We start from the raw sequence: 27986 nt of genomic DNA, 5'->3' as shown, positions 1-27986 counted from the left end.
GCATTGTGCCTGTCACATGACTGACATACACAGTGTGACAGCCCCGAGCTAGGTGAAGGCATGCTATTTCTACTCTGAATTCATACTGGCATTCTCCATTTTCTCAGCATAAAAGGCAGACAATGCTGGTGGATATTCATTTGATGTATCCCGGTGAAAAAAAAAAAAATGAAAAAAAAGATGCACTTTTGTGTGATCGTCTCATGCTCTCGCAGCACTTGGGGAGAAGTAAAATGGGTTTCGTCTTTCGAGTAGTTTACGGTGATGGGAAATGTACTGTACTGCAGTTGGTTGCATCTTCCCTGCTTTGGAATTGCATCAGTTGAATCTGAACCATTGAGCGGCGTGGAATGAATGTGCTCAAGTCATGCTCTCTGCCCTATTCTTCACATGTAAATGTGTCCGAACGTGCTCCGACAGCCCATGTGACTGCCTCTTGTCTGAAATTACCTTCACCTGCTGCACTTTTCAAATGAGAAATCCGTTACAAAGGAAGAAATATGTTTGCAAAACACCAGAGGCTACATGACTAAAAATATAGCTAGTCTCCTAGGTGACTAAGCAAAGTTTTTTACTGTCTCAAAGACATTGACTTTGATTTTTCAAAGGACTTCCTTTTCAATAGCACAGTGTCAAAATAAATATTGAGCTTATATATTTTGTAGCGTCTTTGCCTCCTGCCTTATTTTGGCGGAGACATCGGGATGATAATATTTTTAGGTTGAAGTTGTTGTTGTTGTTTTTGTTTATTGTCTTTTTTTCCCAAGTATGGAAGTAACCATGGAAACATGCAATTAAATGAGGGTAGGAAACAGCAGCCAGGCCTGTATATGCTCTGAGCCAGTGTAGCCCGCATGTGTGTTCACTGGATAGAATCCTTTCACGCTCCATCTCACCCAGTAATGCGCTTTATGAATTTTGAAGCAAACATTTAGCACTGCATTTTTTTCCCCCGTCTTATTTTCCCTTCTTTTCGGCGGCGAACGCACAGCACAGCACAGCATGTTTCTGACGACAAAGGTTATTATGTGGCTGCTGCCGCACTATAAAAGAGTAAAGTCATATCAATGGAGTGGATCGGAGGGGAGCCAGTTAAATATTTCATGAGGGTTGTTTATCATTTTGTATGTATTACAGACTATGCATAATTTAAGAAAGTAATATTGTGTCCCCCTACTTTGCTATTACTAACTCTCATATTTTAATGTCGTTGGGGATGGGGGGGTGCGTTGTGGCATCCTAAAGTTCCCACTTCTCTCTTCCTGTCTCTCTAAAGCACAGCTCAGAGTTTCAGTTGTCTTAGCTTCCCAATACAAGTTATCAGAGAGTGGCCAGACCATTCTATCAAACACAGTAAACGCTGTAGATGATAATGAGAACTCTGCATGGGTGAATCAGGGATTGATCAGGGCTGGATGTGGTGAAGGACGGCTTTTGGTGCATGCTGCTGGTGTTTGGCTGGTTAGCCGGTTAGCAGCTGCAACACGCTAGATGATATTGTTGTGCAAAATCCTATCTATCACCCCATTCCATTGGCTGAGACAGTTTTTACGTGTTGGCTTACTCTATTCTGTGCCGATTCGAAAATTGTTTTAGGGTGTGTCATAAAATATATCTCATTAAAAGTTAAACATTGTGAAATTAAACATTTCCGTTTATTTGTGATTTCAGTTTGCCTTTGGTTAGCATGCTAACAGCTTTGCCTACTAGCTTAGCATAACTGTTTAAAATAAACTTTTTTTGATTAGCAAGACATCACGATAATGACGTTTTTCATCAGACAACAACAAGCTTAGCATTGTGCTAATTGGTTAAGAAGATCATTTGAAACAAGATTTGGATATCACAATAATGTCATGATAACACTAATATGTGGAGATGTCTTTTTTGATTTGAGCATTTTTATCTTAAAGATGTATTTTTTAGTCCTTTTCTCGTACATTTCTCGTACCCACTGCTTAGTTCACTGCATTGCTGCAGAAATAACTAGCTAGAATCACAACATGAATCTATAGTAATAGAGATAATTTTCTCACACATCCATCATTCAAACAGTGTTCGTTAAACAGTATCCACAAGTTTCCGAGGGGCGCTCCTGTAAAAAATAAAGTGGGTGAAACTTCCGGTGACGCGGCGGAAGTAGCATTCCAATGGTATTTTGTGTGTTAGTTAGCGAAGAGGCTAGCTGTTTTTCGGAGAATTATTTTACTATTTAAAGACGCAAATCTTTATGAGAGATGTCGTTACGGAGCTCAGGGACAACATGTGCTGTTCGCGGTTGTATGTATAACCGGACTAAACTAATTTAGTGGCTTAAACGGGATTGTTTTGAACATAAGCTGAAAACGAAATCAGAGTGATCTTGCCAGAGCCCGTCTCTGATCCTGCCAACGACTGTAGTTTCCATCACCTCCCAAAAGACGACGAATCTTCCTGTGTACATTTGTTTAAATTCTTAATATTCTATAAACTCTATCAGCATGTGATTGGCTGTTCGCTACTGATGTTACACCTAAACTCAGGATCAAAGCCTGTGTTGACAGAATACCAAATGTGCCAGTTAATGTATTCAAGCAGCACATTCATTTATAATTTTGAATAAACTCCAAAGCACAATGACTAAGTGTGTATTTTTTATTTTAATTGTTTGTCAGCTCGCACAACTGTCTGTCACCATACCTTGATGAGTATTGATTATTAATAATGTTATTATAATACTCCCAACCAACTACTAAAGGTACTGTTATTTCACCCTTTTGAATTTCGTTGAGGTTGTGTTCCCACATCGTTAGCTAGTTTGGATCGCTATAACTTGAATGACTGTCAACTGTTGAATGAACGATTGTCAAGCATGTCAAATCGCGCTTTGTTTACTTCCAACCGGAAGTCGCGCCCACTTTTGACGCAAGGCCTCATGGGGCGTAGGAAACTTGTGGATTGTCCTTAAATAAGATGGTGGACTAGTAGCTTCTGCTAATGAAAATATTTGAGATTGATTCATGTGAGATTATTACTGTAAAAACAAACCTGCCATATGACTGCTTCACTATTTTGTTCTTCTCAAGAAAAAAATGATTCATGGATGCATACCAATATGGGCAGTGACGATTCTGTATCGATTCACAAATGTCAAAAATCGATTTTCTAAATTATTATTATTTTTTTAAACCCATCAATATTACTTTATTATAAATGTATATCAAAAAATATATATTTATAATAACGTAATATTGACGGAACGCAAAAGATGAAAGTGGAGTGCCCGGACCGTCTGTGGCGTGCAAATAACGGAGACGTGATGGCTGAGCTTGAAATCCAAACACCCTCCGCATAAGACGTCAGAATTTGCGGATATAGTTGGCTAATAATGCTTTTGGGAAACGCATCCCAAATAGGGAAGTGTTTGAGACTGTGTGTGTCATTAGTCACATGGCATTTACGGCTCAACCGATTGGTTAAGAAAATTCTGTGGTTCGAAGATGGCACTTTTCAGAATGAGTGCTTCCATTGAGATTATTAGCAATGCTAACGGATAGCAGAAGCCTTCAGTACTAAATGATCTGGTGCCTGGCCCACATCCGCCCACTGATGACACACATTCTCTCATTTTCTGTGCCGTTGCCTGTTGAGACCTCAAGACATCATTTGCTCACGTTGAAGAAAACACAAAGCCCATTCTCTTTATCAGTCTCCATTCCTGTATTGCAGGAGATTTCTTTTGCGAGATCTAACGAGCCCTGAGCACCCACAACATGGTGGAATAGAGGTCAATGACTCCTGCATCCATCAATATTATGTTCAACATTCCATCCTGATGCCCAGGGCGTTTTATACATAAATGGAAAAAAATATGAATGCTGCTCGAGATAATCACTGTGAAACTCAGGAGTGTGAAGGAGATGGCTGGAATTGTTTTATTGATTTGACTGTAAAGGTATGAGCAGTGCTGCACCATGTGTTGCCACGTTGATGGATGAGGCTCCATGGCCCCACTCCAGAATGAAGAACACATCCCTGTTTTAGGGGAAGATGGTGGAAGGTGAGACGAAATCGAGATGGCAGCTTTAAACGTGCCTGACAGCATTCATCATGCTTCCTTTGTCTAACAAAGACGGGCCACCGATCGGTAGACCATTGACGACCCACCCAGTGCAGGAAAGCCCCACTGCATTTCAATCATACTGACTGTGGTTACGGCATGATCCCAAAGGTACTACTGCGTTTTGGTATCAGCAATCTGCGTATTAACAAAATGACATGGCTGCGAGCGAAGCGGCTAAAAAGCAACAACTCCATGCTTCTGTCACGGCGCCTCTCGCCTCATTAATTTAAATCATAAAGTATCAGCTCAATTAGATAAGCATTCATCTGCCATAGATTGCTATCTTAATTCTTGCAAAGGCTCCGCCGTGAGTCACATGGTTTTGAACCCGAGAGTTTGTCGTGGATTAGTAGCAAGATGGAATTTTCTCTCTCACAATGCAGAGAAGTCACTTCCATTACCCATCTCTCTCAATTAGGCTCTGAGGTAGGGAGCAGCTTGGGGCGTCGAGGCCCTGACTGCCTCTCACGAGGAAAGCAACTGTTAAGAGCTTCAAAGTTGTTCTAAGTAAATAAGATGATGAAACAGTGCGGGCTGAATTGGGGAGGACGGCAGAGTTATAAATGAAAGCAATAAACAGAATCTGATGAGATTATCCTAAGATAATAGTCTAGAAGGCTAACTCCGAATCACATTGCTGTTCATATTTGAATATATATTGAGTTTCTCAGTGAACGCTAATCTCTCTATTGACTTCTTTTTTTATTGCACAATGGAAAGCCACAGCCCTTGAACTTTTCCGACAAATACGAGTTATTGTCACCATCAGGCAATTTGGCGATCAAGCGGTGTCTCTTATTTAAAGAGGGAGGGGGTAATTACGAGAATGGCAGTAAAATAATTTGTGCAGATTCAACAGCCGCAGAGACAATGAAGAGATGAGGACGCAACCCCCCCCCCCCCCCCCAGAGCTGCAGACAGAGAGAAAAATACTCTCAGCTTATTCCTGTACGTGACCAACAATCTCCTCGACCGCTTTGCCTTGTCATCGCTCAACATGTCAACGTTACAATTATTACTTAACCGCTTTGGAGGCCCGAGCACAAAGGTAGAGCTGTTGCGTGTAATAGGAACAAATTAAACAGATGAAAATGAAATCGAAATGTCTCCTTTCAGTTCTCTCTGGCATTGTGCACCCCTCTCATTTAATGCACTCTTATCGCATGGGCATGAAGAACAGCATATTCAATAATGACAATTTATAGAGGCTGCCGCTGCTTCTGCTACCCACGGCCCAGATTCTATCAGCTTATCGTAAGAGTCGTCCTTGACGCGCTACAGTATATGTGCAGCTAACTGGCCTGAAATACTAAGCCTGTGATAACCATGTACTGGCATCTGTCAATCACAGCATGGGACAAATCAGCCAAAAAATCGAATTAAATAAGGTGAGAAACTGGAAACAAGGGTAACGGATCTACGGCACGCAGATGATTCCAACACTGTTTGTGCTCATAAAAACAAGAACTGAATAATCCCATTAGCGACCTGGTTGGAAGCAAGAGGCGCTGTGGAAACAAATGGCATGTTGCCAATTTTAATTTGTGTAAACGTATAGGGGTGCGCCCGGGGAGACCTGGATGAACAGTAACCCATTACCGATATTGTGTTGGAGACTCATAAATAACCATAATGTTGCCAAGGAGGAATCTCTAATCCACTGTACGGAACTGTCCATCTCTCTAGCCTCTGTCCTCTTCCTGTCCCCTTGCTCTCATTTGCACCTAAAGTGGGATGCTGTGTGTTAACATGCAGGGCCCTACAAGGTGGCCTATTTTGTAATGTGTTGGGTATTTAATGCATGAGGGAATAGCGTCATGGCTTGAGGAATGGCACAACAAAAAAAAAACAAGAAAAGAAAAAAGAATGGCGTTCTATTGTGTCTCTTAGATGAAAGGATTAAAGTCTGCTGTTACATTTTTATTTCAGTCAAGCACCAGTTCACTGGAGCTCTAAAAATTATTTTTTTTTTTAAATTTCAATGCTAGACTCCCGAAACATGATGTTCTGTTTTGCTTGAAGGACGGCTGTAAGCTAATAAACATCCCAAGGCTATTAGTTCATAATTTTGGCACTTGGGGGAGAAACGTTCAGATGACTGTGCTCATGATGAAATGATAAGTCTGCATGTATGAAAACACTCTAATAAACATTGTGAGGAGGCGCTAAGAAATTGGAATGTCAGGGCAGGATGGAATACATATTAAACATCATGTCTCACGGCACTTCAAAGCAGCAGGGATGTAGTTACATAGAGGTCACCTATGACAAGTCCTTTAGTCTCCCTGCCTGATGCAGCTCTGTGGGGGCTGCTGCTAACCCAATTTATGTAGACTGTCACCGGGATTTTGCAGCGGTGACTGCTATCACACTGATCTACACTAGCCTCCTGCTGCTCACCAGTAAAAAAGGGAGATATTTTCTTGTCATGTGGTTGTCAGATGTCACGGTTGCCAAAGACCTTGCAGTCGAATAATGCCTTTCAAGTTCTCGACCTCATGCCAGGGATGGGGTAAGTCCGGGAGAGGCCTCATGCTAAACTTATCAGCAGTGACTGCTAAGAGGCATGAGACTGACTACTGTGATTGCATTTCATATCAAAGGCAGGGCGCAATTTGATCGGGCTACTTATTACAACAGGGTTAATACGGGGGGAATTCGTGTGCTATCTGACAGCAATATATATCTGTCAGATTTGTAAGAGGATAAAAAAAGATGGCTAAGGAGATAATGATACAGATATGGATGTGAAGGTGGGCTTATTGTTTTTACCCATTTTCGCTCAAAGGAAAGTAGTAGAGAGCGGGGAGTGTTGGAACACTTTGTTTCAACCTCACTGTAAGTGAAATATAATAATAATAGTAATGATAATAACAAAATATTCCACAACTAGTAGTAATACGTTATTGGCCTCAAAAGGAAATTTGTTGTGGATTACATGTTGCTGCATGAACATATAAAAAACAGTTTAGATTTTAAAATTGAAAATTATCAGGATAATTCAACATTTGTACAGACACAGGTACAAAGGAATTCTTATACCTGTTTAGTTTGTACATTGGGACTCTGTATCTTCTACCAGACGGAAGCAGTTCATACTGTGAATACAAGAAGTAAGTTTGGTCCCCCAAAATGTTCTGTACCCGATTAAGAATGCAGTTCTCGTATAAGTATTGAAGATTAAGATTGAAAATTGTTGGGCAGGAAGAATATTTTAAAACTGTCAACACCAGGTTTACTAATTTAGATTTAAGCTGTACAGTTATCCAGACTGTCCATGAACTCTGTAAATTAATGTCAAGGCCTACAAATCCCACTTTTTGGGTTGTAACTGCAATTAGGCATTATAAATTCTATGCATGCTCTTTGGTAATGAAATTTACTTCAAAACAATTATTATTTGAATTATTAAAGGGTTAGTTCACCTAAAAATGAAAATTTTGTGATTTAATTATTAATTACCCTCATGGACCTTTGTTCATTTTCGGAAAACAAATGAAGATATACTTTTATTAAATCTGTGAGCTTTTGTGACCCCCCATAGACTGTAACATAATTACCACTTTCAAGGTCTAGAAAGGTAGTAAAGAGTCAAGACATCATTAACATTGTTAATGACTCCAGTGGTTCAAACTTAATATAATGAAGTGATGAGAATATTTGTGTGTGCATAAAACAAAACGAAAAACACAACTTTATCCAATCATTTTTTCTCTTCCGTGTCAGTATCAGATGCTGTCACGGGTCAGGGTGTGTCACCAGTTCCTCTCTGTTGTTTGTTTTGGTCCTGTCTTTTGCTGCAGCATGTTAGTGTGACAATTAGCACAATCGTGAGCTGATCTTCAATTAGCACTATCATGAGCTGATCTTCCTCACCTGTCGCTCGTTTCTCTACCCTTTATATACCCAGCTGTGTCTACCAGTGTTTGTCAGTGGATTGTTTTATGTTGCGTGTGCTGGTCTGGCCTGTTTGTGTTTGCTGTGCTACTTACAAGTGATCTGTGTTCAGGATTCCTAGACGTGTGGATCGGTGCAGGACTGTGCATCTGCTAGTTCATGTCCTCGTCAGTTGCTGGCAATTCCTGGACTCTCTGTTCTGACGGTGGTCTCTGCTTCCCTTCACGTCTGCAGTATTGCAGGCTCACCGGAACTACTGATCGGAGAGGCTTCACTATTATTCACTGTGTCACGGAATTAATTGTTCCCAAAGTTTTCTAAATAAACTTTTCACTACTCCTCACTGCATTTGAGTCCTCCTCATCTCTAAACTCCAGGGTTCACGACAGATGCAGTATCTCTACGTCAGAACTCCAGCTCAGTATTGGCTGGATCCTGCATCAGTATAGCGTTGTGGTGGTGACTGACACATAAGAGAAGAAATTGTTGAATAAAGTTGTCATTTTTGTTTAGTTTTTTTGCTCCCAAAAAGTATTCATGTCGTTTCGTAACATTGTTGAACCACTAGTCACATTAAATATTTTAAGGCTATCTGATTTCATCAAAAATATCTTATTTTTTTGTTCCGAAGAATGTCTCACGAGTTTGGAAGTAGGTAAAGACAGAATCTTTTAGTGAACTAACCCTTAATTATCTTTTTTTTTTTAAAGAAAACAATCAAATCAAATTCTATATTTTTTTAAATATACAAAATAATTATAAAATGTTTTTTTTTTTTCAGTATCTATTCTTTTAAGTTTAAGCTTTTATTTCAAATAGATTAATACAAGTGCACACAACTGGAAAACACACCTATTCAAAGTCCTATTTCATCAGATGTGATTTTTTTTTTTTCATTTATTTATTTCAGCATCTGCTGTCATCTCAGGGGTGATGGCATGACAGTTATTTCACTTCCATCGCTCGTTTCTTATGGTTTGGAAGTTCTAGAAATGGCATTTCATAAATACAGAATGGTTCTTATTTAAGATTATCTGAATGCATTCATATATTCAGGTTGTAAAATAAACTGGTATCTATACAGAACATAACTTTCAGCCAGATGCATAGCTCAGCATTTGCCACCACTTAACTATCGACTTGTGGTGCAGAAAAGCTGTAGGATTCCGTGCATCACTTTCGAGTTGTTTACACTAAACCCCTGAGCCAAAGTCAGGCTCAATGGTGTGAACTTGAGAAGGAGGATGACTGTGGCACAGGCGCGTGGAGTGACAGATGCAGTCATTTACATGGCACCACGTGGATACGGTCCACTGACTACCACTCGCGCGCTCTCTGTTGCCCGTTCTGCCGCTCTCCGCGCGCAATCGGTTTACCTCCACTGAGAAAACAGGAGGCACTTTTCCTTTGCGTTTTCGCTGCCCGACCACAATGAAATCTTGGCAGCTAATTGCAGTCGTGGGAGATGCCCTTCAGGTAAGACACATGAGCGGTGGGGAGAAAGGAAAATGAGCACGTTGGTTAGAGGAGGAATTTGAACGCGAAATCGTGGGATGTTTTCAGTGCGCCGCCGTTAAACCTTCAGCCGACACGTTTTTCTTCTCGTTCGACTCTCTCTTGAGCCTTATTGCAACATCAAAGGTTAGTGGTGACATCTCAACAGCTTGGCTTGTATTCTTGCATCTTGATGCACGCCTGAGGTTTGTGGCGTTGAGGGACATTTTCTCAGGGACTTGAGAGAGAGAGAGAGAGAGAGAGAGAGAGAGAGAGAGAGACCGGTGCTTTCTGCATGGCATGTGTTTTGGGTTCAGGCATGCTCTCCGAGATCTCTAGAGTTAATGAATGGTCCATATCTCATGCTTTCTCTTTAATGGTCGATGCCAGTACACTGATGCCATTTCTAAAGGACTTTGTGCTCGTGAAGATGTGGTTTAGCTTGCAAAGTTACGCTTTTACCTGCTTGATTAAACAGGCTTGAGAAGATCATTCGGATTTCACTGTTACAGCGTTAGTTCTCTGCGTTATTTCCAGGGACTTTGCTGGTTCACCTGCGACTGGAAAGTTCATCTTCTCACCCTGAAATCAATACATGCATCTGTGCGCTTGACAGTGTCATGGAGAAAACTGTGTATTGCAAACATACTTGCTGTTGAAATATGAATGAGGGTTACAAAGAAGATGACAAACAATAATGCCTTTCAGATTGTCACTTGGAGACAGACTGATAACTCACTGCCTTATGCTCAGGGAATAGAGTAGTCTTTCGAGGACGTTTGTCTCAAACTGACTGTTTTGAGCTCATAACTCATATGCAGACCTCATTTAGTATAGAGAAAAAAAAGCTTGAGAAATGTACCCTCTTATACAATCTAGTATGTAGTGTACTAGCCATGTGTGAACCATTTGTGGTGTGTTCTGTTGTTTATAATTTGAAATGTGATTGTTATTATTATTTAATATAATACCGCATTTTTTCAGATTATCACTACAGTTTCTTCAGCTGAGTTATGATGGCAGCCAGGTGTGATTTACACAGGTATTTGTGGACACACAGACCCTGGGTTCTGTTTTACGAGAGCGATCGTAACTTCCAGTTTAATCAGGCGCTGGTTTATTTGATGCATCCTGGAGAACAGGTCTTAACCTTTCCCAGGTTAACAGCAGAGACGCTTTCACTTGAGTGGTTTACTCTGAGTCTGACTAATTCCGCTGTCACTAATGCATGGTCAGAGATCTGTCACATTTGAACCTTTAAGAAATATTAGATGTTGTTTTGACTCTAAAATAGAGCATTATCTTGCACCATGTTGAGAGTGACAGTTTAATGCAGCTAAGCCACTCTTGTTCTGAGTTTATGTCCTGCATTTGTTTAAACGAGCCACATCTGACTGCTAACATAAAGCTCTGTTATATAGGTGACTGTTATTATGTCTTAAATTGCTCAATACACAACATGTCTGTGTGACAGACAGAGGAGGCATTTTGTGTTTAACTAACACTAATAGTGTAATGAGGTAATTAAGAATCTGCTGTTTTCATTTGTTATCCATATAGGCACAAGAACCTACAATTTTGATTCGTAATTGCAATGCTTAATGGCCAGCTTCAATAAGGAGTGCTCCCTGCACCCTGCCTAGTACATGGCAAAAGACCAATTTTCATTCTGGAGTCAATAGCTAAAATCGTGGTTTCCCACAGAGGAATATTATGCACAGAAAACAACAGCTGAGCCCGTATATGGTCCTACACAATGCCGATGTTTTTTCTTTTTTACTACAAATGGAGACTGAATCACTGTGGCTATGACACAGTGCCAACAAATGGAAGAAAATGTGCCAAGATCCATGGCACAACAATATGTCAAAACGCTCTGTATGATTTCTCCATGCCTCAGATGATTTATGGTGTTATTTTCCACACCAAATGAATTTGGCACTAATAGATGAACTTTTAAACGCCTTCCTGAAAAACTCTGTAACACTCTCAATGTTTTGAACGAGGAAAGTCTGATTGGCAGTATTCCTTTTGTGTGATTTTTATGTTTTCCTACTGATTTTCTGCGTTTATATGCCATGCAGTACTGTGTGTCTGCTGCATAGCATATATAACAAGCTTTGTGACATTCCTGTGAAGGAATTTGGTTTCTGAATACAACACGGAGCTCAAGTTTCAAAATCAATTTCCTTCAAATATAGTCTTCTTTGACTTGTAATGTCAGACAGTTTTCTAGCAGCTACAAGAGGAAGGACATTACAGAGCAGTGCAAATTATAAGGCCTGATTAAATGCTGTCAGTCAAATGCTTACTTGCCCAATCAGAACACCTGGCTCTTTTTATCCAGACAGTATTGAAATCTTGATAAGGAAATGATTTGTATGGTTTTGTCTTTATAAAGCATGCTTTGGCTCTTTTACCTGCCAATTTTTCTTAAATATTCCAAATAATTGTCCTTTTTATTTTCATCAGACTGTGATATAGTGGAATATTAGTCCTTAGGTTATAAAGCTCCTGAAGAATCAGTACCTTGGGTCTAAATGTTTTTTTTTTGTGGTTGTGTTATGAATGTAGATAATGACTTTTTTTTTGCAGATTAAGAACTTTTATTTTTTATTTTTTTTATTTTTTTTTTTCAATGGTAAATGATACATTTGAAAATAACCTGTAACTGGCCTGCCCAATCAATTTATTGAGCAAATTTGGTACCAGGCATTTGATTTTGTTTCACAATGTTAAATTTATATGATGTGGATAAACATGGACAATTATATGAAGTAAATGATGTTATGTGGAGGAAATACATGGATTAATCCTGCACTCTAAACAATTCTGAGTTGTTTTAGCCCAAATTTGGGTAAAATATGGACAAACCCAAATTTTGGGTTAAAAATGTAATTTCAAACTTCAACTTTCACTTTCAACTGTACATTTTTTAATTACATTTTAACCCAACATTTGGGTTTGTCCTTATTTGACCCATATTTGGGTTGAAACAACCCTGTATTTTTTAGAGTGTGCAAAGGGGGAAGCTCATACATGAATATATATATATATATATATATATATATATATATATATATATATATATATATATATATATTAATTGACCTTTTAATTTTGGTACTTTAGTCACATTTATATTCTTTATACTAAGTTATTTCCAGAGAGAACATGACAGATAAGCTTTGCATTGACAATGACATTTGTCATTGACTTCCACACATAACTGTTTAACCCTCTCTATTATAACATAAAGCTTTTTAAAGCAGTCTGTTTGAGAATGCAGTCTAGACAGTGTTTATCAAATCTGGTCTTTTCTATCAGTGCATGATAGAGATTTAAAAGCAAAGACATGTGATGAATCTCATTAACGTGATGTACCAACCAAGAAGCCTAGTGCTAGGCGATAAGCAAGTGATTTATTGTGTAATCCCAGAGGGCGAACTGTAACTGCAGTTTCAAGAAGAAAGTATCCATGTTGGTTGTTTGTTGTCCTGGGTTATTAAGGGTTTCCAGTGCAATCGATACTGCTGCTTGTAGAAGGTCTGTGAATGAAGAAGACTGACAGAATAGCTGCTTAATAGCCTCAGGGAGGGAGATGCTTATTGGCCTGGAGAAGAAACCAGTTTAATGGAATGTAATGGTGTATGCTGGCCCTTGTGGCAATGAATTTCAGGATAATCTGTTTTTAATCCCAACTCTGTTTGCATTGATAAACGCGCATTTGCAAATCTTAATTGGCCGTGGATTGTAGCGCTCAGAGCCATTAGCATTTAGCACCTGCATCATCCTCCTATAAAGCACCCCCAGCACATAGTATCTCAGTTGTAGATCTTACTGGCACAGTTATTTGTGTTGACATTTTTAATGTAAATGAAATTATGTTCACGGTGGGCAGAGTTAAATCTCTATCTCTATATCGCCAAACCATTAAGAGAGGATAAAGGGATGAAGATTTGGTGACACCTTTCAAAGGTGCTTGTTTTAATCGGTGTTAAATGAAATCCTAGATGGCCAAACAAAACAGTGATTTAATTAGACCTAAGTGGAATTTTTCCGGTGTTGTGCAAGATTATATCTCCTCTGCAGAATTCCATTCCCTTTAGACCATTTGTAATGCCCATTATTTTTATTTTTTTTATCACATTATGACAATCTCTTGTAGATAATTAAAAAAAAAATCCTTCTGGTCATCCTTTTGTTGCACTGGTGGTACAAATAAAACTACGCAATGTTATTTGATTTCAATTTCTGAACTTTTTTCAGTTGTATTTTTTTGTGCTGCTATTGTTATTTTGCTTATTTGATCTTATTGCATTACTGAGTGTATTGAGTGTTTGAAATTGGTTTCAGTTAGTTGTTCTTTTGGCAGCTTACATTTGTTCATGCCATGTTATTCAACTGCAAAATAATGTTTTGCTAAACGACAGAATGTCAAAGTGTCTGGTTTGTGTTTCCCTGGGTTTCCACCAGAGGTCCTTTTCTACCACAGTGTCCTTCACTCAGACTACATTTCCCATCATCCTGTTAGTATCCTGTTAGTATCTGTGTGTATACATTCCCTGTTTGTTTCTGTGATTATCGTCGAGTCTTTGTTTTATCTTTGTCATCTGCACTTTGGAGTTCTTGTCTGGTTTGGTGGTTGTTTTTTGGACTGCTTTTTATGGATTTTTAACCTTGCCTGGATGACTTATGATTTTGGCTTGCCCCAATAAAACCACTGCACGTGGATCCTAACCTTTTGTGTGCACGCGTTCATGACACACAATAAATATGTTTGATATCTAAATGTTTGACCATTTTGGAATCGATAAGATTCGGAAATGGAGTCGCTAAAATTACACTCTTCTTTAATAACTGAAAAATTTTGACATTTAACATTTTGACATTACAGATTTCAATTTTAATTTTAAACATTTAACATTGTCGTAATTAAATGCAGTTTAAGTTCAAATGTGTAGTGTATAGGTTAAGCTTCGGTATCTGTTATGCTAGTGAACTGAGCTATCTAAAACAGACATTAATGGTCTTTACAACATATTTCAAATATGTTCGGTTACACTATATTTTGGTACACTTACTAATAAAAATAAGTACCGAGTAATATTTATTAACTACATGTACGGCATTATTACGGCATGTATTGTTATAGCTTGATTTGTTTATATTATTGTAAACAATATTATCACCCAGCTCTAATCTGCTAAATGTGACTATACAAGGTGTCAAGATAATAAGTTATTTAATAAAATCACAATGCTAATTAAACATTAACGTCATAATATTCTTTTAAAGCTACTTTGAAATAATGTATATTGTAAAAAGCGCAATACAAATAAAACTTACTTGACATAGATTTTTGTTTAGGCAACAAATAGAGCTCTCATTTAAAGTTATATCAGTTAGATCCCGAGGGGTGACCGAATCTTGCCTGACACCGGAATGAGTCATCGATAGATGCTTTCATCACTAGCAAAATTTTAACTTTTGTAGGTCAATTGCTCATTAGCAGTTAAGTGAAGAAAAACACGCCACCATGTTCAGACCCCCGGGCTGGACGGGACCAGCGCTGATGGGCATTAGCGGCGTGCTAAACATCTCCTTTAATTAGTGTTTGTGTGTATATTATTTAATTGGCTCCTTGTATTCGTTAAGGCTTTTGTTTTTGAGGCATGGTTACTAATCACGTCATTCTTCATGGACATCAAGATCTCATAGCTGAATGTTGGGTGTTTTGTCCTTAGGTACTCTGAGGTTGGGGCCTGCTGGTGATGATAACAGTGATAATTCAAAGTGATTTCACACAGCATGGTTTTGTCAGACCAGTCACCAACACCCCGTGGCACGGCTACACTCATGTGTCTTAAATCCGCCAGAGGCTTTACCATGGTGTGTTACACCAAGCCTTACTCATAGGTCAGATGAGTCATTGCTTTACTTTTTCGTTTACACCATAACGCAATCTGAAGGCTTTTTTGAGAAGGATTGAGACTACTCTACCTCTTATTTTAGACATCAGGGCGATCGAAAGAGGTAGGGGCTCTCAAGCTTTTTGTATTCAGTGGAAGTACAGTACAATACATCAGGCTAACTCTGAGCATAGTGCTGAGGCATGGGTTTTTTTCTTTTATTTTTTTTCAGTTTTTTTTTACATAATTAGTTCAGACACTTATTCAACATAGAGGACTGCTCAAATTGTGAAATCACTCTGAGCTGTAGCGAACCTTCTCTGAACTCTAGAATCAGCACTCCCTCGGTTCTCATTTACCTGAAAATGTGTTTTTTTTCCACCTTCTTTTTATTATTTCCTTATTTCTACTCCCTCTCCTTTTTAAATGCTGACTTTTCACATGCGGCGTGCCAATTATTTCATGCTGTCTATGCGGCCTTGCATTCTCTCCTTATCGCAAATGGAAGAAAAGTCTTCAGCTGGTTATCAAAATGCTAATGCGCTTGAAAGGAAACATTAGTCTTCCCCAGTAAAATGTTATTAAATGTGGTCTATTTAATCTTGTAAAAGTACCACTATCTCTTCAGGATTTCCAGATGTTTGCGCTTTTGGCCATACCGTCCATCTTCATTCTGATACAGGGGGTGGTGGCTCGAGGTGCCTGAGCGAAAATTGTCCTCAATCTTAAGTGAAAGCCGTAAAACAGAAGAATCTTTATGTTAAGCAGTAATTTTGAATAGGAAGAAAACCAGTTCAGGGGTTAGCCTGAACGAAAAGGAGGGTGGCTGTGTGTGGGGTGACCAGCGCAAGCAATAAGCAAAGTTTATTTAGTAAATGCGGTCCGTGTAAAGCTGCATTTTCCTGAGTGCAAAACAAGCACTCCATCTGTCTGTCATCACTATTGCTATGTATAGCCTGAATAATAGTTTGCATGTGAAGGCAAATCAAACTTTTCCCTCCGTTTGCACAGGTATAAACGGTCATAAACAGTTGACGTGCCTTTGTTTGCTGTCAAAACAGAGATGAAAAATTTTCTTTTTTCCATTAAAAGTGCATCGAACAATTGCTTTCGCATATTCTCTTAATGACATTAGTTTCTCATCAGCATGCACTGTACAATAAGTCATTCGAAATCACATTTCCCCTCGGAGTTGGGATTTGGCGCCGCACCAAATGAGGGATTGGGCCATGCTGGTAAACGGTGTTAAGATTCTGTCCTGACCTTTGATTAAACCTCTCCTGCGGGCTCTGTCTATGTTGCTGTCAGACAGACGTTTGCAGGATTCGCAGGATTATGGGGTATTATGCAGATGCCGTTCCTTAAGACAACATACATTTTCTGTTTAAGAAGCAACAGCGAGGCTGGAATTGTGTGGCATTTTTGCCTATGCGATTGACATTGGCGTGGGAGACGTGTCTTGAAGGGTTCAAGCCAGTGTTGTAGTCGAGACCACCTCACTCGAGTCCGAGTTGACACCGAGACCAGAGAGAGTCGAGTCCGAGTCAAGACCGAGTCCATAGAGAGTCGAGTCCGAGTCGAGTCCGAGACCAGAGACGGTCGAGTCCGAGTCGAGACCGAGACCAGTGAGGGTTGATTACCTAATTTACTTTTATTTATTTAGAGAAATCCTTTTTTTTTTTTACTGAATTTACTTAGAGTTTAAAAAATATGATCAGTTTAGGGTAAAAAGGCCACATAGTAGATGGTGTTAAAAGTAATTTTATTAAAATTTGTCATGGACAGTTGCGCACTAGAAAATCACCAATCACTGGGCGTTTCAATCAATTTAAAGAAATATTTTATTATTGTTATCATGAAAAACTATTATCATGAAAAATATTTTTAATTGAACTAAAAAAAAAAAATGTTCGAGTACGAGTCAATTCCGAGTCCAAATGGACACGAGTCCATGACAAGACCAAGACCATTAAAATATGGTCTCGAGACCGAGTCCGAGACGAGTCCGAGTCTCGAGTACTACAACACTGGTTCAAGCTGTTGTCGCTTGTTGCGATTGGCTCATGGATGGCTACAGTACAGTAGTATGGATGTATGTGAGCACTTTGAGGACCAGATGTTGGCGTTACCTGTCATGTTGGAGCTTTTCAGCTGGTACTTAGAGATCACAAATGATATCAGGTGGGTATATTAACTCTAATGTGCTCAGCCATTTCTCCATGAAGCCTTACATTTCAGGTCCCACTAGACATCATCCCATCTGTTGAAATTGTGCTGTGTGGATTATTATCCAGCAGTTTGACATGAATCAGGTTTTCCTCTAGTGCTCCTGGTCACATGTTCTGAGTTATTTTTATCGCGCTTTATTATTTTTTTTTAGCAATATTTTCTCTCTTCACCTCAACTTTATTTTGCGCCTGTCTGATACACGATGTGTTCCTCCAAAACCCCAGTGTGGATGGCTGGCTGGTAAAGCCCTTTGAGAGGAGATTCTTTTTCATCAGAGGTTTTGTGATGTATTCTAAATCTGCTTCTTTGGCTTCATCCTCATCCACGTTGAGCCGCGGAGGTCGCTCCTGAATCTCTTTGGGTTTGGCGTGCATGGTGAGGTTTTGATGTTTATTTTGCCATGGGCAACGAAGGCCTGTGCCAGAACTGAATTGGCAGTGTATCAGCCAGAATGAATGTTATGCAACCTGTGACAACTCAGAGGAGTGTGTTGGTGTGAAATATCAATATGCACAATACAACAGCACATAAAACGCCACATGACAGTGTAAACAGAAACAAACTGCGTCAGGGAGATAGTGAAGATAATCCCGACATCTATGGATGAAAACGGGATTCGTAAAGGTGACTGATCAAGAGAACGCAAAGCTAGACCTCTCCGTTTACATCCAACTTGTGGTACAGGCTGTTCTTTTGGCATCCACATGCATGCCTGTATATCAGGTTTTATGGTGTATTTGTAGCACTTTTACACTTTATGGTCTTCTCTGTGAGGATAAAAATGCTCCGAAAAGCCATTGATGTGGATTGTAATTTTAATGCCCCACAGATTTCATTTGTTTATTTTATTATATCATAATCCTCATGGTGACTGTTCCTGCCTTTTCAGAGAGAATTTCTGATGAACCTTTTTATCTCTAATACACAGCACGTGAGTGTTCATAACAGCCCGTCGAGACACCGGCACTCATTTTCTCTCAGGTGAGCCTTTAATTGCATCTTCTTTACTCAGTGACATCTTTCCCATCATGGTGGGCTGCTCCCCTATGCAACTAGGCTTACACTTACTCAATAAGTGGAACGGTGACAGCTGTCATTTCATGCCTTATTATTACTGAAAAAGACTTTCTAGTCCTTAAAAATCCACTGACGTTTTTGCAAACATTGCAGATGCTAGACATCCTCTTACAGCCATTTTGGCAGACCATTGGCCCCAGTGTAGGGAATCCGCTTCCAGTTGAGGAAAACAGCTCTTAATCGCCCTCCATAAACTGCCTGGCTGGTGCAACAAAAATGAATTTTTTTTTTTTTTTTTTTTGCTCCAGGATGATTTTGGGGTGTAATGGCGAGCATCTAACAGCTAACTTTTGGCTATCTGTATAAAAGGTCACCGCCAACGGACCTCTGTCACTTAAAGGCGCCGCTGGGGACGCACAGGCTATGTGTAATCTAATCTGAGAACACCCTGCTGGGAGGAGCTCTGCTACTGTATCGCTTCCTCTTGTCGCAGCTCAATGCGCATTCACGGAGTTCCTAAATTGAGATTAATAATGTCATCTACAGCTTGAGTTTACAGACAGCGGTATCCACCCCTCCTCTCTCCACCTTCAAAGTCCAGCAGACCCATTTGAAAATAATATAGAATGGACACAGGGAATATTAATATTCTTTACAGACCACATGCATACACAAGCATCATCAATTTTCCAGACTTGTTTGTATACATTGACTCTTTGACATTCAAACCCGAGGCATCCTCCCCCACCAGCGCGGAATGAGCGGACAGCATGTGTGCGAGAGAGTGCGTGGGCAAAGTGTCATGGCTGCGCAGTGCCAAGAACAGCTCCCCACATTGTTAACAGTGTTCACTGTCTGCAGACGTCTGCCTGGCTGTGGAACGCATGAAGCTTAGGACACAATTGTGAAGGACAAGCTCAACTTTCAGGCAGCACAAAGGCACTTTTCCCCATTCATTGTAAAACCTGGGTTTACTGTAAAATAACTCTTCTACTTTAATGTTTTCAAATGTAATTTATTTCTGTGATATCCAGCATCCATCGATCCATGTGCCGGTAGACAATTTTCCTGCTGCGATTGATTGAGCTTTTATCACTTGATATGGTATTATCACGATACCTAAATTGCACAAGAGAAACGGATGGATTGGGGGTATCTAAAAAAACAACTTGCTTCACAATGCCTAATTGTGATTGTCAAAACATTTGGTAACTAAACATAATTTTTTATTAAGTTTAGTGACAACTTTTTACATTGTTTACGTGGTACAATGACTGTTAGGCTTCGGTTTGTATTATTTTTACGATTTCAAGTCAATTCTTGCATTTGATTTCAATCTTGATTCAATATTGTCTCATTTGGATAAATATTAGGTAGGCTACAGTAGATAGAATGCATTTGAATTTTTCTCAAGAAAAAAAATATATGCACGCATGCACGTGTGCTTATACCGTAAAAACTTCAAATTATAGCCTGGGCTTTTACTTTCCTAAATCGTTGAAACGGTCTTCCGCGGTTTTCCGACCTTTTACTCCTTTTATCGTTTCAAAGGATTTTGGTTAATATGTGCAAGGGAGAGAGAGCAAGACAACGCTTGTGTTATTTGAAGACGTGAGAGTGCGCGTGCGCGGCTATGGTTCTCTCTCTCTCTCTCTCTGCTGGTCAAGCGCAGCAGTCATTCTAGTCTACATCCCTCACCGATCAAAAAAGGCTTTGGCAAAAGGCAAAAATTTGACCAAAAAGTGGACGATCTGATGGGTTTTAGAAGATTAAATACAACCCTAAACTAAAAAACAGACCGGCCTCTATTTGAGACCGGCCTTTATTTGTCGCCACACCAGGCGTGTAAAAGGCGTGTATTTGGGACTCGGCTACCATTTGAATTTTTACGCTACATGTGGGGATTGTTTGCTTCCGAGTGCATGTGTTTTGCGCATTCTAAAAGTCTAATTTCGGATGTATTATTTTTCACAGTATTTTGAAGTTCCCGTGACAACAATATCATGCATAAATCATTACCGCGATTTATCGCATTACCGAATATGTCTACCATCTATCCGTCTGTCTGTCAATTTTTTTTTAAAACACAATTTCTATAGGTGCATTTACATATACTGAACAAAATTATAAACGGAACACACTTGTTTTTGCCCCCATTTTTCATGAGCTGAACTCAAAGATCTAAGACTTTTTCTCAGTGTTGTAGTCGAGACCACCTCACTCGAGTCCGAGTCGACACCGAGAGCAGAGAGAGTCGAGTCCGAGTCAAGACCGAGTCCATAGAGAGTCGAGTCCGAGTCGAGTCCGAAACCAGAGCCGGTCGAGTCCGAGTCGAGACCGAGACCAGTGAGGGTTGATTACCTAATTTACTTTTATTTACTTTTTTTTTTTTACTGAATTTACTTAGAGTTTAAAAAATATGATCAGTTTAGGGTAAAAAGGCCACATAGTAGGTGGTGTTAAAAGTAATTTTATTACAATTTGTCATGCGCAGTTGCGCACTAGAAAATCACCAATCACTGGGCGTGTCAATCAATTTAAAGAAATATTTTATTAACATACATTAATAATCATGAAAAATATTTTTAATTGAACTCGAGTGGACTCGGGAATAATTCCGAGTCCTAAAAAAAAAATGTTCGAGTACGAGTCAATTCCGAGTCCAAATGGACACGAGTCCATGACAAGACCAAGACCATTAAAATATGGTCTCGAGACCGAGTCCGAGACGAGTCCGAGTCTCGAGTACTACAACACTGCTTTTTCTATGTACACAAAAGACCTGTTCCTCAAATGCAAGTAGCCATTCTGCATCCTGTTCTACATTACTGTGAGCCAATTGAAAAGCTATATATATATATATATTTACTTATTTTTACTTATATTTTTGTAGTGATCAAAGCAGAAACAGGGCTGCTACTATGCTACTCAGGGCTGCTGTTTTTTTGTTTTTTTTTTAAAGTCTTAAACTCTTTTTTTTTTTCAATCCACTCATTTAAAATATCATCACAATTCTCACAGGCTCTCATGGTCATGTTTATTACCATGGCATTTAACTGTGGAAGTCAAATCACCTTCATAGACTGAAAAATCCTTGAAATTCTTGGAACATGAGAAACAATGAAATCTTGAGATTTGTGGAGAATAAAAGCTTCCCTCAGCACTGCATCAGTGACTTGGCTTATTTCATCCTGGCTCATTCTCGCCCACTATTTCATTTGTTGCACTTCCAAGGACTTTTGAAATAACAGTGCCAATTTGTGCAGCACGTTTTTTTCCGGATAATTATAATCCAAATTAGCCTCTACATGATGTGTCAGTGTTTTCCTGAAATGTGGTGGCTATGCTTAAATCTATTTTGCAGTCTTCCAGTCTTTAATGAATATTTTAAGCTTTTTGTTCTGGTGACTTATTTCATTGCATAGTTGAGTAATTCAGCACGCATATGGCAGAGTTGGCCAAAAGTGATTATGCCACAGATGCTTGTATGTAGCTGGTATGTTTTCAGACTAGCTTGCATGTATTTAATTAAATCCCAGCTCTGTACGCGACGACAGCGAAGTTTTAAAAGGAAACCATTTTCTGCCGACTGGCTTGCTGATGGCGATAGCAGCAGTGGTGTATCAGTTGACTAATTGGAGAGGCTCTCCTCGCAGTGGTCTCTGCAGAGCCTGTTGTTTTGCTCATTTGGTGTGACAAATAGCACGCCTGTGGAGGATGCAAGGCCTGGGTGCTGTTCTGACCTATGACATCTCATTTGTTTCTGATAAATGGCCATTTTCTGGAGGTGCATGGTTCACTTGAGAGGCAATTGCCAGGTATGAGTCGCCGCCTTCTGTGACATCAAAAAAAGCCATGGCCTTCCAAGACTTTGCCAGAATCTTTTGCTTTGTTGGTTGCTTTTGCAACATTGTCAAGCAGTTGCTTTAGTAATAATTAGATATGATCGTTATGGCAGCTGTATTAATATTCTTTAGTGGGATTTACTTTTAAAAAAACATGTAAAATGTGTATTTACATTGACTTATGCACATTATTTTCACCATCGTTAGCTTTGGGTTTTTTCAGGCAGTGTTTTGCAAACTTTTTTGTCTTCTGTTCAGTGGCATCAAGCCATAAAAGTGAGTTTTTGTTCAAAAAGTTTTTATAGATATTGTGTCTCTTAAAAGAGTCTTTTTCCTTACAAAAGAACTGAAGGAAATGATGGCATTAGTCATTATTATCTATTTTTATCCACTGACAGCTCTGATATTTTTAGTTCCAATTTGTGTTTTGTAGGTTTAACAAAGCAAAATCTGAAAATTCTGTCATAATTTGCTCACCCTCTTGTTGTTTCAAAACGCTGTGACTTTATTTCTTTCGTTGTTCACAAAAGAAAAGAAAAAATGGGATAATGTACTGGTCACTCTTTTTCTTGAACTCAAGTTGAAGTTCAGTCCAATAATTGTGGACTGGAATATTCAAAATCTTCATAAAATGATCATAAAATCTGTCCCAATATTCAGTACATTCAAGTCTTTTGAGGCCATATTACAATTTATGTGTGAAAAAAAAAAGAAATTTAACTAAAAATTAAGTCTTAACATTCATTTTGGCATGTTCATGGCTATTATATTAACAACCCATCCTATGGTAAACCTATAATAAGTGTTTAGATTTTAGACCTGATGGAGTGGGAAACTGTGTATCACTCTCCCATGCGTGTCTCGTCATATCTGTAAACAGAGAAAAGTTCTTCCATCTACTTTGAAGTGTGTATGGTGTGGAAGCGGGTGGCATAGGTTAGTTGTCACAACGAGCAAGATAGGATTACATGGAGAATAAAAGTACACATATTTCTGATTATGGGAGATGGCAAGGTATTTGAAAAGCGATGTGGAGATGGCGTTTTTATTACTCAACAGGCGAGTAAGGTGTTTCATTGAACAGATAAATTGTCTTGAGCTATATGGTCCACTTGAGATCATTTCCATATAAACTGGTTATTTCTCTTAAGCCTAGTAGTGAATGTTTTATGAGCAGTAGGAAAACCATATTCATCCGCAGTGTCACAGTGTCATGTTCTTCCACAAAATGCATGCAGATCTGTTTTTAACTGCTAGAGGGCCAAACATTACATAGTGTACCTTTTGAGAGTGTGCAATTCTTAAGAAATTCTCATTTTTTTTCCTTAAAAACATCTTGTTTAAAACCTTTCAAAAACATTCCCAATAAATGTTTTGGAAATAAAAAATATAATGGCAGTTAAGAGGAATTTTACTCTTGTTTTTGAATCCAGCCCCAGCTTCAAAATGCCTTAATTTGACTTATTATTTTAACTTAATTTCTTGCATTTAAATGTATTTATTCTTTACTAGAAATATAAAGCATGACTTATAGATCCCTTTAATAATAATTCATTATGCTTTTGTGCCATTGAAAGCTGGGTTCTCATTCATTGCAATTGCATGGAAAAGAGCAACCAGCACATTACACATTTCTTCTTGTAGAAACATTTTCAGAAATCATTTTTGGATGATTTATTTCTTGAAGTACCTCCTAGGATACATGAAGCTGTGTTAGGCATAGTAAACATTTGTCTTGTATGTGATTATTGTGTCCTCCGACTTACGAATGTCTCATGGTACAGAGCAGGCAAATGACTCCAGGGTCATGAATGAAGACGACACAAGTAATAATCCTTACACTTGCGTCCTTAAACTTGGCAGCGGCAGTAGTTTCTGTTTATGTAAATGTTGTTTCTCGTATAAAGGAGGCCATCCGTTGTCTGCCGCGTGGGGCTGAGCATGTATGTGTGTGGAGATAAGGATGCTTCGGGTGGACTCGTCTGAGCCAGAGAGAGCGCGAGAGAAACTGCTTGTTGGAAGATAAACAGGGCTAATTAGAATATACATTTGTTCAGTAATTCTGTCCATAATTGAGATATTTGAATCTTTGAACATGCCAGCTATTTAGAAAAGTCAGTCGTAGCTTCCCACGTTGATCTGAAACATACTGTGTAAACGCGGCGACACACTGGCAACATACCAACAGGACAAGGAAAACACTTTTTTGGATAAGCTCCCCTCTCCACTCACACCACAACTGCTCTGTGTTTGCAGCAAATCATTTAGACATAAGCACCCTTTGTCCAAAAAGTGGAGGCAATCCACTTTTTTCTCTCTCATTTTTTTATTTTTTTTTGGATATGATTGCATGGCAATACATAGTTTTACAGGGATCCAGTGGCTCCCTGGTGTAATCACCCACCTAATCTACAGAACAAACTCCAACGCGGCTCTATAAGTCGATAGCACTTCAGGCAGGGGAACAGGAAGTCTCCTGCCGCTCCGCTGAGAGATAAAGGCACCGATAGCAGACATGCGGCACAGTGCAGCCATTGTGTTAGATCAAGATGTGCCTCCTGAACTGATGGGTGCTGTGAATTCTGATTCCACCTCTGCCGTCTCACGACGAGATATGTAGATGGCCTACAGAGAGACGGTGGTGACTAAATGAATATGAAAATGAGCTCAGGGAATAGATTGCTATTCAGCTGTCTTTCAAGTCACTAGTGGTGGATGGGGCTGTTGCTGCCCATGTTTTTAAATCACGAGAATAAAGGTGAAAATGGCATTGTGTGTATATGGATATGTGTTTCGAATGCATTATTTGTGTGTACTATTGGCTCTTTAAATATTTATGTATTCTAAATATATATTCTAAAATGTCATTGCATTTTTGTGATGAATATCTGGCAACTACAGCTGCTGAAAATATAGCATTGTTTTGCTTATAACTTAGAAAATTTTTATATTTATTATTTTAGGTAAAATTATTATAAAAAAAAAATATCCCCTACAAATTGCACATTAAATATGTATTTTCAAAGTAAATAATGTTAATACTTATATATGAAATACTGTACCAAATTTTTTTTACAGTAAAACTACATGTGTTGTCCTGCTAATGTAATTTTTAAACCTTTTTTTTTAATTAATAAGTTGGTGCTTTTTACATTATTTTTCCGTAAGAATGTTTTGACAGTGAACGATTAATGTTAAAGCTTAATAATATTTTGTTTGCTATTAGAGCAGCCAAGGCCATTTGAAATCTTCAGTACCTAAAACAATAAACTAACTGAGCACTGAATATATCTTTTTTTTTTAATTGAAATATTAATGAAGTAACTATAGTAATATATTTTTCTGCCAGTAAAAAAAAGTCTGCAGGCAACTGTCTCAACTGTTTCTCTCGTATGAGTTTGACGTTCTTGGTGACTTCAGGAATGAAAGCGTCTCGTTTCTGTGTGTTCTGACGTTAAACACATGCAATGTAATTATAAATGGATGCATATTATGAATAGGAACATCAGATCTATTTTTAGATATTGTTTCATAGCCACTATGTACCTTTTAACATATGCCTGTCGCCCTGAAGGAGACATCACAGAACAGCCCCCTCCTTTCCATTTGCTCTCCTTAATGCAATACGTGTTAGGCATCGGTATTTGGTTTTTGGCATGTACAGCTCGCTCTCATGATCTGCCGTAATAGAGGGGGTTTGTGGCACAGCTAAGCACGCTAGATGCGGCAGTTTTCATAAATAAGCCGCGTGCTGTTTAAAGAGCAGCTCTTGGTTGCTCTGCCTCTCATTACCGCTCATGTTTTAAATGGGGTTTAGGATGAAATTCTGTCTGCTTAACCCCAACGAAATTACGAACACTTTACTAGAAAGACGTCAGGGAGATAAAACGGTCCTTGGGAAATGGCAAGCAATTAAAAGTATATTAGCTGTTCAAGGCCAAAAATAATTAAAGCTCTCAGACCATTGTGTTATAGAAAATAGCTGCAGGCAGCAATCATAAGAGGTGCACACTGAGTCAGAAGTCACCGCATACATGAAATGTTCTGCCACGGCCCGGCTACACTACAGCCAAAAATAAGCAGCCATCAAAGCTTCCCTTTTGATTTGGTGCTTCTCATTTTCTGCGTAATGCCATTTTTTCCCCCACTGTGCTTCACGCAAGCGTATCACATTACAGCATTTAGAAATGAGATTGGATCTGCGTATTTAATCACACCAATGCAATTAGTTGGTAGGAACAGAATGAACAGAATTGGAACACGTCAGTGCGCCCCATCCCCACCCTCCCGTTGTTGGATAAATGGATCCGGGTACGCAGAGACCCCCAGAAAACATCGAATTGCAGGCAGTATAGGACTTTAATCCAAGGACAAAATACTGTAAGAACCACAAAAACTGATATTGTAGTGAAATTAAAGGATCTTTCTGGGCATTGTGCAGTTCAGTGAACATGACCACAGAGATGACGGTTTGAACGCGAGGATGTGCTGCAGTGATCTCTAGTTATCGGATTTAAACTCGCATACGTTCACGCGGTGGCCTTGTGTCAGCCGGTGACTGTGGTCCATCATGCTCCTAGACAAATCTCTGTGGGCTCGATGTGCTCAAAGGCAGTTCTTTCCACTTTAACAGGATTTGCACAGATGAGACGAGTGTGCACCAAGCACCACAGAAACATTATATGCCCCCTCCGGGATACCGGATAAATGCAACTTTTATCTCTTTTCTAATCATCTCCTAGCTGTTGTTTGTTTGTCATTGCCGTGCGGTGTCATTGATGGTGGTTAATATCAAATGAGAAAATGAGATTTTATATCTCTCAGATATACTGCCATTTAGTTTCATGCTAATGTCACATTTAAAGTAGATTTGGTGTAGAGTTGTCTAAGAAAATATGCAGTGCCTGATTGATGGGCATGCATTTATTTGTTCATAAACAGCTCCTCAGTGCATGTACCACAAATTTGATTGAAATTGAATGAAATTGAAGTAGAGACTTCGTATTGTGACATACATTTGTGTGAAACAGATTATCAAAAAAAAGTCATTTAATCTAGACAATTTTATTTTAATAGTATTTTTTCAGTGATACAATCTGACAACAAAGGTTTGGTGAAAGGTGGGACTTCCACTTCTCCACCTTACACTATATTTGATATGTATTATAGATTAGTGATGTCATAATGTGCTAGACTATTGTGAGAGTCTTTTGACTCTGTGATGGGTTCATTAAAAGGTTAGACTCAGTATCTGTCCTGCTGTGTCTGCATTTTAAATGGCTCTATGTTCACTTTTTATGATGGTTTACTTTTGGTTTATAAATGACAGCGTTGACAGCCACTGAAGAGCATTTATTTTCATTTTATGTAAAAGAGCAGCTTTGAAAATGTATAATACTTTTTTTGTTACACAGAAAAAAGTCATGAGGTACGAAAGACATGGATGAGGATAGATGATCCAAAATGCTCTGTGGAAGGTGTTACTCTATA

At 39.0% G+C, this 27986-nt stretch overlaps 1 protein-coding gene across 3 annotated transcripts in view; it reads left to right on the top strand.

Moving 5' to 3' along the window:
• Positions 1-9109: 9109 nt before the first annotated feature.
• Positions 9110-27986, top strand: part of rbfox1 (RNA binding fox-1 homolog 1) — a 252524-nt gene continuing 233647 nt past the window's right edge. Inside the window, exon 1 of one of the 3 annotated variants that reach the window (XM_039686223.2) lies at positions 9110-9475. In XM_039686223.2, coding sequence (XP_039542157.2) covers positions 9431-9475 — 45 coding nt within the window. In that variant the 5' untranslated portion in view covers positions 9110-9430. Of the gene's footprint in view, positions 9641-27986 lie in introns of all 3 variants that reach the window. The other 2 variants (XM_089128490.1, XM_089128492.1) reach the window with 2 other exon arrangements.

This window comes from Pimephales promelas, chromosome 3 (genome assembly GCF_988280905.1).
Source record: "Pimephales promelas chromosome 3, fPimPro1.hap1.1, whole genome shotgun sequence".
In the NCBI taxonomy this organism is placed as follows: Eukaryota; Metazoa; Chordata; class Actinopteri; order Cypriniformes; family Leuciscidae; genus Pimephales; species Pimephales promelas.
This window is presented reverse-complemented; position numbering and strand designations above follow the sequence as displayed.